This window comes from Coptis chinensis, chromosome 3, assembly GCF_015680905.1.
Source record: "Coptis chinensis isolate HL-2020 chromosome 3, ASM1568090v1, whole genome shotgun sequence".
NCBI classification, from domain to species: Eukaryota; Viridiplantae; Streptophyta; class Magnoliopsida; order Ranunculales; family Ranunculaceae; genus Coptis; species Coptis chinensis.
In genome coordinates, this window is record NC_141458.1 from 123,712,371 (window position 1) to 123,723,288 (window position 10,918).

At 36.3% G+C, this 10,918-nt stretch overlaps 1 protein-coding gene across 1 annotated transcript; it reads right to left on the reverse strand.

Annotated features, from left to right (window-relative positions):
• Positions 1–420: 420 nt before the first annotated feature.
• Positions 421–3,301, reverse strand: LOC147514109 (ACT domain-containing protein ACR8-like). The gene is made up of 7 exons (XM_086597524.1): positions 2,903–3,301; positions 2,551–2,596; positions 2,359–2,473; positions 2,200–2,267; positions 1,543–2,094; positions 1,344–1,448; positions 421–1,258 (listed from the first exon to the last, which is right to left on the reverse strand). The coding sequence occupies exons 1-7, from the start codon at positions 2,959–2,961 to the stop codon at positions 896–898; spliced, it is 1,308 nt and encodes a 435-aa protein (XP_086453650.1). The 5' UTR covers positions 2,962–3,301; the 3' UTR covers positions 421–895.
• Positions 3,302–10,918: the final 7,617 nt, after the last annotated feature.

The following is a 10,918-nucleotide window of genomic DNA, read 5'->3' on the forward strand; positions in this document are numbered from 1 at the left end:
CTAAATTGGAGTTTGAACATGACATTTCCCACCCATCCCGACAATCAACCCGATTTTGGTAAAGCTTTGAATTTAGTCATAGGCAAGTCACAGTTTCCACCCAACTTGCTGAACTCATGTGCCCCTCTGCCAACCCTACTTATAGACAGATGCATTGCTCAGAAAGACCCCTTCGATTAGTAGTTTGCTTCTGGACTGCCGAGGAGTATAAGGCTTCTCTACAACTACGAAGTAGAAAGACTACAAACTACTTTGGAATTGATTGCAAGTGGATTATGGCTTCTTTCTATCCAAAAAAAAAAAAAAAAAAATGCATAATAACAATTGTGAATTAATCAAGTCGAACAAAAAAGTAATGTATTTAAGTCTTTACTCAGCAGGTAAAACATTAACAAAAATGAAAGAAAATCAGGTCAAACATTGGCAACAACAATCAAAATATTAATTAATCTGAAGTAGTTATGTACAGATGTATGTATAAAACAATCTCTCTACTAAAAATCTTCTACCAACTATTCTACTTCTAGGTTCTAACTGTTAAGTAAATAAACATCCCACCAGCCGACCAACACCACCTATGAGAGCACACCATCAATCAAAGCACCTAACAGAGTACACATCAGATTACAGCTTTCAATGGTATGGGGACCTCTCAACAAACTATTTTCACTACCTATTTTTCAACCTACCAAACCTTCAACTGTAACCAACTACTCTAAAACCAATATTCTTCTTTTGTTCCCTCTCTTTTGCTTTCAATGTTTTCTCCAATCTTCTTCTTCTTCTTCTGTACACAAAGAACCCAAAGACAAAGCAAAGTATATGCTGCACAAAGATCCACTCCCATGCATGTACTATGTCTTTTTCTCTTTTTTTTTTACATGGGCGTTCACATTTAAGAATAGGATCTAATCAATCCCAAATTGTACAGATTCCTTCTCACTAAACTTCCCAAAGATAACAACATGGCTCCACCAACCCCTGCTGACTGTGTATCATCCTCCTCTTTACTGCAAACTGTCAATGGCTCCTTGACAATTAGATTGTTTAGTCCGATTCTCTGTCTCACTCCCTCAATTGTCTTGGCATCCAAAGCATTACCAGCTGCATCTGTTACATAAAACACATTTAGAGCCATATCGCTGCTTGTCGTTGATATTTCTGCTCTTGCAACATTCAATCCATTCTCACGAAATGTTCGAGTTACATCTGCTAACAATCCCTGTCGATCGCTAGTGCATAATTCTAGTTTGACTCCCTGTGATGACAAAATAAATCGTATAAGAATAACAAAAACGCACACTTAATGCTTTAAAAATACAGAAGAAGTGATGATAACATACGTTGGTTACTCTTCTTTCGATAGAAGCTTGAACGCATTGAATCACTCTTTGCCTCTCAGCTTCTGAACTAATTGGAGAACCATCTGAATGCCTTATGTAAAATTCCTGCAACAAATATCAACAAACTTTTAGAAAACCATATTGTAAATAAATTTGGAGGGAAATTTGGACACTAAATATTGATGGCTCAAAAAATTACCATGTAAGCCTGATTGTGTGAACTATCAATCGTAGCATGGAAGACGACATATTGCATGTCTGTTAAGGTACAAACAACATCAAACAACAGCTTCCTTCGATCCTTACATTCCACATTAAGAATAGAATACCCTCTCTCTAACCAATTCTGCACAGTTACTTGTGTACCATTATTTGGCTTTCGCTCATAATCCCTATCGGCAAACATCATTTGATGAAGCCTTCTTTCTGTGTGTACAACAGCCATTGCAACTGTAGTCCTAGCACCCCGGATATCATTATCACCCTTGAGAACATTCTTTAATCTCCCTTCAATTGTACTAATCTTCTGTGAGTCTTCAATCGGTGAACCAGAATCCACATCCTTAACAAAAATAAGTGACGCAATTCGCCCACTGTGAGTCCACACCTTTGCTTCAACTATACTACATTGCAAGTCGGCTAGAACCGCGAATACCTCAGAAAGTAGTCCAGGTCTATCATTGCCAGTTAATTCTAACGCGGTTAGACCTGTGAATCCATTAGTTCTAACTGAATTATAAGTGCCCAAAGACTGCAATGAAGAAAACAACACCCATGTTAATTTTACAGAAAGGAAAAAAAAAAATAAGGAAAACTACAGACAATAAATGTATGATAGGGCTTTGATATTTCTTACCTGTTCAATGTAATTTATAACGCTTTTATCAGTGAGCTTGTTTCCATATTCATCGGTTACATGAAACACTGCAACATTAAAAGTAGTAGAAAATAAATATTTCATTCCCACTTGCTATATTATGACTTTTCAAAAGAGAATTTGATTTTGATTGCTTACCATCCATGAACCACCTTCCATCTGATGAAATATAAGCTTTCTTAATACAGAGATTTAGATCTGTGAGAACTTGAACAGCTTCAAGAAAAAACCCTTGTTTCCTTGCACTATCAATCTGTAATTACAGGATAAGAAATCAATTATAATACACTTGTTCTAGAAATTGAACTTGGGGTGTGAAAAGAAGCTTACCTTGACTAAAGTTGCAGTGGCACAAACGGCATTGTCGATAACAACCCTGAGAACAAGTCAACAAAACAAAATCAGTGAAAGATTTTGGTAGAAAATTTGAACAAAGTATAGAATTGAGTCTTTGAAAAGTCTACAAAATTGACCAAACAAAACGTTCTAGAAAACTCATAAGAAAATAAAGTAACAAAATTTTCACAAAATCATCCCTTGGATCTTCAGTTCATAGAAGCAGAAATCGAAAATTAAAACAGGGAGGGTGTTTGCACAAATGTTCTACCAAAAACCAAACAACTTTGAACCAAAATCATTAAAAGGAAACACAGATAACAAAAAGAAGAGAAAAGAAACAAACCTTGGTGTGTTCATTCTAATAACAAGCTTTTCAACTTCATCTAAACTAGCCCACTCCATGTTTTCCTTTTTCACAGTTCCTCGAACAAACTAAACAGATATTTGAACTTTTCTTGCTTATAAACACAAGAAGGAATCAAGTTTCTCAAAACCAACGACAAGAATTACAAAAGAGAAATGCAAAAGAAACTCTTCACTTCCTTTTATTGTCTCAACCTATGACAATATTCTTCTCGACTAAATCGCCATGAACAACAACTCAAACTCCTTCTACAAACTATAAACTTGTATACGTTCTCTGAAAACCCAAAGCAAATATTTGTGGAATTTTTATAAGAGGAAATGTTTTATTTTCTTCTTCAGTCTCGAAAAAGGAAACTCCACGCCAGTTTCTTTTTCTAACTTTCTCTTGTGTCTAAAAACGCTTATTTATACCAAAATCGTTTTTTTTAATTATTTTTTAAACCATTTTTACCTTTGCGTAAAGCGGGTTTTGTCTACCCGAACCCGGTCCCTCCTATTATTGACCTAACCCGCCAGTTGTTTCAATTAACCACTACTAAGTTTTTTGACACCTATGGTAATCAAATATTTCTTGATAAAAGTAAGCCAAGTTTCCTACAAAGCACATACAAGCTAAACCTTGTCATATGATTACTGTGACCATAGTAAAATGGGGACGACCAAATTACACGGCAATGACAAGACCATATGCCAGTGCACGTTTTGAAGGGGTAAATTTGCAAAGAACACCAGTGATACGAATTTTATTGCTATATACTGTTTAAGGCTAAGTCTAATGGTGCACCATCGCACTAAATATGAGAAAAATTGAGATCCAATGGTGCGTCAATACACTATGCCGCTAACACTATCGCTATTATTTTATCTATCTATACCGCCAATTTTAACAATATAGCGTATGCTCTTCACGCCAGTATGAATGACGGGTAGAAGGGAAAACATTTCACACACGCCACTATGAGAAGCGGCTAGAAAATGTGTTGACCAAATTTGGTTTTAAACAATTAAGTCTGTCCAATTATCTTTTTATCCATAATATTTTATATTTTTAACATATTTTTGGTGATAAGGAAAGAAAATTGGGAGAAATGCAAAATAGCTAGGGCATTTAATGCTAAAACTCCACACGGCTTTGTAAGTGGGGAGCACAAAAAAAAACTTGTTTTTATACCCGCCGTTACCAATGGCGACTAGAATAGATTACTGTTTCAAATTACGCCAAAAATCATTGAGTCTATAACACACTATCCCATTACTTGTATACACTACGCTATTGTGGTTTGGTGTTAGGGTGCGCAAAACCATTAGACTTAGCCTAAGAGCACACTCCTAAGTACTAATATACTAGATAAACTACAAGCAGTGGGGTTTGTGGTGAAGAGAGAGAGAGAGTTGGGTTTGGTTGAGAAAAAAAGAATGAGAGAGAGAGAGAAATTGCTCGAGAATGAAAACATACATAAACCAATCAAAATACTTTTTGGGCCATATACCCCCCTATATGCCCATAATGTTTGCTCAGCTCACTTAATAATTTTATACCAGCTTGGCTGCTATTACACAAATGCCTCGTGGTATGTACTATGTAGCAACTCGGACAAGTTTCACTTGGTTAAGCATTAAATGTTTTGGTCTAAATAAACACCCAACAAAATAATCAAATAAATTATTAACCATCTCAATTTTTTTTGCCATGGACTAAATATTGTTCTTTATTAGATCCTTAGAGTGAGAGAGGATTGTAGATCCCCCTTTAAAGGAAACTGTTTTTCTTGATTTTCAAAAAAATAATCATTCTTCATTTTATATATTTTTTTTTGAGAATTTTTTGTTTCCAATTTGTTCTTCATTATCCAAAATATTTTGCTTTCCATTTAATTTTCATATTATATTCCTTATTTCCTTCCTTAGTTTTTCATTGAAATGACAATATTTTGCAAGTATAAATATCACAATGAGTATGATTAGAACATTTCGAAGGATTCTAACTCATGGTAGTCCACTTAGGATGCCACGTTTATTGGTCCCATTGGTCACTTTGCGTGCAATCGACTCAAGTGTGGTAAGTTGTTTGATGAGATTCTCCATTAGCATGCCACGTGGAAGATAGTTGTGGTAGGGACCACAGTTTGTAAATTAAAACTGAACTTGTTCTTCAAGTTGTTCAAAAAAAATCTGCTGCCGACCCGTATTATGGTCTAACTCACTCTAATTTTATTAACGTCCGTTCGTGTCGGATTTTCTTCTGTCCTTCTTATGGCCGTTTTAAGTTTTGTTGGTGTTCTGATCGTTACACTTATATGTTTACTACTAACTTATATTCCAACCATTACCCTTGTGTCCTTGTCTATTTGTCTGTTATCAAGAGGGTACATTAGCCAATTGAGGAACACGATAACTTAAATTTAATCCAAACCAAAAGTCCCAGACTTCTAAACAAAGTTTTGAATATGGATATTCGCTATAAATGATTGGAATAATGTTATCTATGTGGGTTTCTAGTAGTTTGCCACATGTACAAATATTATGCACAAGTCTAATGGATTACACTTGATAGTGCAACTAACAAATTTTAAAATTGGAGGTCAACCTTGCACCGACCCAATTATAAAATGCAACTCAATACGTAGTTGGTATTTCCTAATTTTGAGGACCATACTTATTGTGGTTGGATATTTGGACATTTTGGATAATGTAATAGCCAATTTCAATCATTTTGGACAAACTAAATTTAAAATCTTAAACATAGCACTTCGTACTTTCTTCATCAAAAAACTAAATGTGATTGTTAACAGGAGGCTTAATGAAAGTAATTGAGAGCGGCATACTCTTTAGCTATGTGGCCGAGTTAATATTAAGAATGACAATGAATCTACATTTCCCGCAATGTTTTAGAAAGAGAGAGAAATGTTGGCAATTTGACGCCCCTTTCTAGCTCCTAAAACACATTGGCATTTTGCAATTTCGGAAACGAAAACCAAATACCAATGTGTTCAAGTGGACTATCTACAAAATCAGCATTAATTTATGATTTGCACGTGATGCACAAAATTAGTTAAGTGTACACAAACCTTATTACTGCATGTAAGTGGGCTGGTTTTAAAGATTATTTACTCTTATTTAATTATTAAAAAATTTGTAAGCTACAAATTTAAGCTCCTACGATATTATTAGGAAATAACAACGTATTAACAAATCCCATACGGTGGTACTGGTACAGATGTGTTTGACCATACACAAACAAACCTTCTGAAAATGGTCAACCATGAACATTGACAAATCCTGATTAGTCAAAATAACCGTTCTAAAATAGTCATGGAAGCACGTATTTGGACTTAATGAAATTCAGAGTTCAGACACACGTTAATATCACACCTAGTTTTAAACTACGTGGGACCAAAATTAAGGTCTCCACTTTCATGTGCAGACCGTCAGAAATCACGTGGCATTTGTTTCACCGCGTTATGTGGCACCGACGCCAAAACGTGGTCACACGACAAGATTTCCTTGTTTCTTACAAAACAAAAAATTTAACCAACTCCACTCCTCGACAACATTCACCAACATTAATTCCACTAGTTCACCACACGATCCCATCATTATCTTTATCCAGATCTTGCTTAAAACAGTCACATTAAAAAGGTTGTAAGGTTCTTTTTAGTTCTTACTAATCTCCTGGTAATTAAGTCGAGCTTCGCCCGGCTCTTGTTGCAAGCTGCAACATCAGTTTAGGCTGTTTAGCACAGATGACAGCCATTTGAAAACAAGGCTAAGAGCATTTCTAGGTGGACGTATCCGTAGTCGCATTCTTCAAATTTGAAGAAATGCGTCGGAATTTTCCGGAATTCCAACTCTAGGTGGTCGATTCGCGTTAGGTCACATCACCGCTTTTTAGCATTCTTGTTAAATTTGGCGATTTGGATCGCGGATCTTGAGCGACATTAAGACGTCATGCATTACAAATGTCGCCCCAAGTTTTTTACTTTAACTAGGTGCGATTGGTATTGCGCCCACTACTAATGTCGCTAGCAAGTTTTTTTTAATTTTTTCAATTTGGTGCGACATTAATCGGGGCCGGTATTTTTTTGAATTTTTTTTGAATTTGGTAATGTCGCATTAGCGACATTCTGCATCGGGCCAAATCTTAATGTCGCAGTGGGTCCCCAATGAATTTTTTAATTACTGAAATTCGCATTACCAGAGTTGGTGAAATTTCTTTATCGATCTGTAGTAGTATTCTTCAAATTTGAAGAGTATGCTACCACCACCTAGAAATGCTCTAAGTCTGTGCTCTAGAAAGTATAACAACTTTTAATCAGATACTAAAATGAGCAAAAGAAACTAAAAAAGGACAAATTAGCCGGTTGAACCGGCATGATTTTGGAATGTATTAATGAAAAACGCGGGAAAGTACTAAGTATTTCCCGCCAGAACATTTGGGGTTTGGTCGCCAGCTCATTGGAAATTTGGAATATCTATATCGATGGTTTTCAAACGCGCGGTGGGTCTACTTTTTTATTTATGAGCTGGAAAGTACGGTCGGGACGGATGCTTCGAGAAAGGAAGGAGAAAATGTTGGCTTTTGGCAGTCGCGAGGGAACGGATTTGTACGAGGTGAGTATGCAAAAGCTTCTACTACACGTGGCTGTCAGCGACAGTCTTGCATACGATTTCTTACGCCAAAGTTATTGAATAGGTCAGATTTTCGAATTCTCCTGATTTGACACGTGTTCTAGAATGTGAACGCGGTTTTTTTGAAATGTTTGGTTTGGAGGAACATAGTTAGCTTACTACGTGAGTAGTGGATAAAATGGTGAGAAGTCTCTTTCAAGTTTCAGCGTGTTTCCTTTTTGTATAATGTGATCTCGATAATCTCGCTTTCTCTCGATCCCTTTCTTTCTCACGCCGTTTTCTTTTTGACCGTGGAACAAGTGGCCATTTTCGCGCCAAAGTTCAAATAACTGAAAGTTTGTTTACACTAGGAAACAGAATGTTTCCAGATCAGCATTTGATTCCTTTCAAGCATTTATTCGCCAAATTATGTTTCTTAAACCCAAGTGTGAAACAAGCACGAGATATTGACGGAATTGGAATATGATTTTTAAGTCTTTAAGTGTGTTATTTTATAGTTGCATATTTAACTTTTAACTTTTTGACGCACAACAAATATTATAGGACTCTAAACTCCGCCTAATCGGCACATAAGCATTATAAGCTACACCGATCTGATGTGGTAAAAAGTTAGACGTCTGAGCGGGATTGAAAAATTGGCCGATTTGTTTCGCTTAGTCGAACGATTTCCAATAAACCAGCTTGGAAAAATCGCCACTGAATAGTTTTGGCCTTTTGGGGTTTTAGTTTTTATTTTTTTGTGAGTAAGGTACAAAAAATAAGTTGTACACCCAAAAAAAAACTACAATATTAAACCCACAATGTTCTCTATTTCTCTTTAACAAAAAAATACCACCATCGAGCACTTCAACACAACAACAACAATGACAGCACTAAGGCAACCTCCATCCTTTCGTCCAGGGTAGTAATTCACACATTTTTTTTCTTTTTCATATATATATATTATCACTTTTTCTTATTTATTTATTTATTTTCTTGAAGAGTTTGTGAGGGAAGTACTGGAATCTCCAAGAGTATTTCAAAATACTTGTGTGTGTGTGCAAAATGGAGGAGATGAACTATGTGTGTTCTCTCCACTTTAATGCATTGTGTTTAGTCCCACATTGGTGAACCACCACTAGCAAGTGAGGTATATGAGGAATTCCTCTACTATAAGGTTGTGCTCTTAGGGTACAAAAGCTTTTGTGTTAGGAGGGAGGACTCACCCTAAGCTACACACGCGCTCGCACCGAGCCGGTTCGGACTTGGGCTTGGGCTTGGGCTTACTGTTGGGTAGTGGCTTACCAATTGCTTGCTTTCTTTATATAAACACTGCTGTGTGCGTCCATAGAGGAGTATCGATTACAGACGTACAGAGAGAGACAAAACTTGTACGTGTATACCAGACCTTCACCCCACCCTACAGAAAAACATAACCCCATCTTATTCTTATTCTTTTCGGCCCGTAGGAGAGTTATATTCTTTGTTAGCTAGTGCAAAGTCGCCATTGTTAATCATTGAATCCCTGAGGAAGACGCCACTGTTGCCTTTTTGCACCATTAGAAGGAGCGAAATCTTTCCTTAAGGACAGCCTAACCCGCGCCTTGGTTATTACCTTTTATTATGTTCATGTCTCTTTTATTGTTTTCTTTATCCGTTTACAACAGGAAGGTGATGATCTCTCTTGGGACCAAGTTCTAGCAGTAAGAGAAGTCGATGTTGCGGCAGCTCCTAGTACAAGGAGTGAAACTGGAAGCATTTAGAATTTTGGATGAGAAAGACAAAGACATTGATATTGAATATTGGGGATTAGTAGCATTTTAAAGTTTAGAGACTATTACTTTGTCATGTAGTCAATATATTTTGTGTGTTTTGTTTGACTTAGGCAAACAATAGACAGTATTTCAATGAGGCTATGCTTGATTTCTTGTGTTTTTATTTTATTTTATTGTGTTTTATCATATTTATTATGGGTTAACTAAGGGAGGGATCCCCAATTAATTCCAAATAATAGGATTAATCGCTATAAGCTCTCAGAGTGATTTGTTTCTGATTAACGCTTAAACTGCACATATAAGATTTATAGGACCAAGCGCTAGCCTCTCCCCATTGGTGAATATTGGGGTCTAACATGGTTTGCGCCTAGCATTCAATTTGAAGTTTTAAACCGACTTTTCCTTTATTCTCTTTCCATATCATTAACCGAACTCTAATGAATTAGAATTTGAGAGTACAATCAACCAAAAACTACTCCATTTTGAGCATATTTAATGGTGGTAGCTCAAAAATACGGAAAAAAAAATACCAAACCAAATACGAAAATTATTCAAACACCAAACATCTTTAGTCTAAATATCAACTTTCAACGTCAAGTGATGTGTCTTGGGGGAGGACTACAATTTCATTTACCTTGGCGTGACCAAGATTTGATTTGTTTTTTGAGGATTATAAATAAAAAGAAGAGGAAAAGAATATGAAAATCAATGGCATGTGTGGCTCTTAGTTACTGGGGTCTTTAATTTGTTTTGAGGGACCATAATATATACATTTGGTGAGAAATCCCACGCAGTGTGGAAAAGTCGCGCGGTTTATAAATTTAATGAAATATCAACCCAAACAAAAACCAATTTGGTGTTTGGTTTGATGATTTTTTTTTTAATGTTAGAATGATTTGGTCTCTAACTCTCAATACTAAAAATAGTTTTTTACCAAAATTTTAAAACTTTAGTGTTTGGTCATGTTTGGTAAAAAAATTGGTGTTTTTAAACTATTACATTAAAGATGCTCTTAGGAGAGCAACCAAAAAAGCACCAAAATTTTGAACAAAAAAAACACCAAACCAAAAAAACACCAAACAACTTTAGGAGCAACATAAAAAAAACACCAAGCAACTACGCGGCAAAACCGCGCCATATAGCCCATCGCGGTTTTGGCAAAACCGCGCCACTAAAGCCCAACCAACAGGCCCAAGACCACGCGGTTTTGCCAAAACCGCGCAGTGTTCTCAAAGCCGCGTGCTACTATTATATAATCAGGACTAAAGCTGCGTGCTTCAGAAAAAACGTACGCGGTTTTGGCAAAACCGCGCCCATTGAAGCCCAAGCCCATGCAGTTTTGCCAAAACCGCGCCATAGAAACCCATTTAGCAGCCCAAGCCCACGCAATTTTGCCAAAATTGCGTAGTGTTTCTCAAACTGGGTAAGTGATTTGATACAACATCAAATCTAGAACCAAATATTGATTGATTTGGTGTTTGATGCTAGTTTGATATCAATAATAAAGATACTCTTACTGTAGCAACTTTATCCACCTTGATGATTATGATATGCATTCAAGCTGAAAAAGGTGTAGGTCTGAAGAAATCTCCACGTGATACAAAGGGAAA

Coding starts and splice junctions, on each gene's coding strand:
- LOC147514109 (XM_086597524.1), bottom strand. CDS start 2,961: ATGGAGTGGGCTAGTTTAGATGAAGTTGAAAAGCTTGTTATTAGAATG. Junction 2,597..2,902: donor ATTAGAATGAACACACCAAG/GTTTGTTTCTTT, acceptor ACTTGTTCTCAG/GGTTGTTATCGACAATGCCG. Junction 1,449..1,542: donor CACACAATCAGGCTTACATG/GTAATTTTTTGA, acceptor TATTTGTTGCAG/GAATTTTACATAAGGCATTC.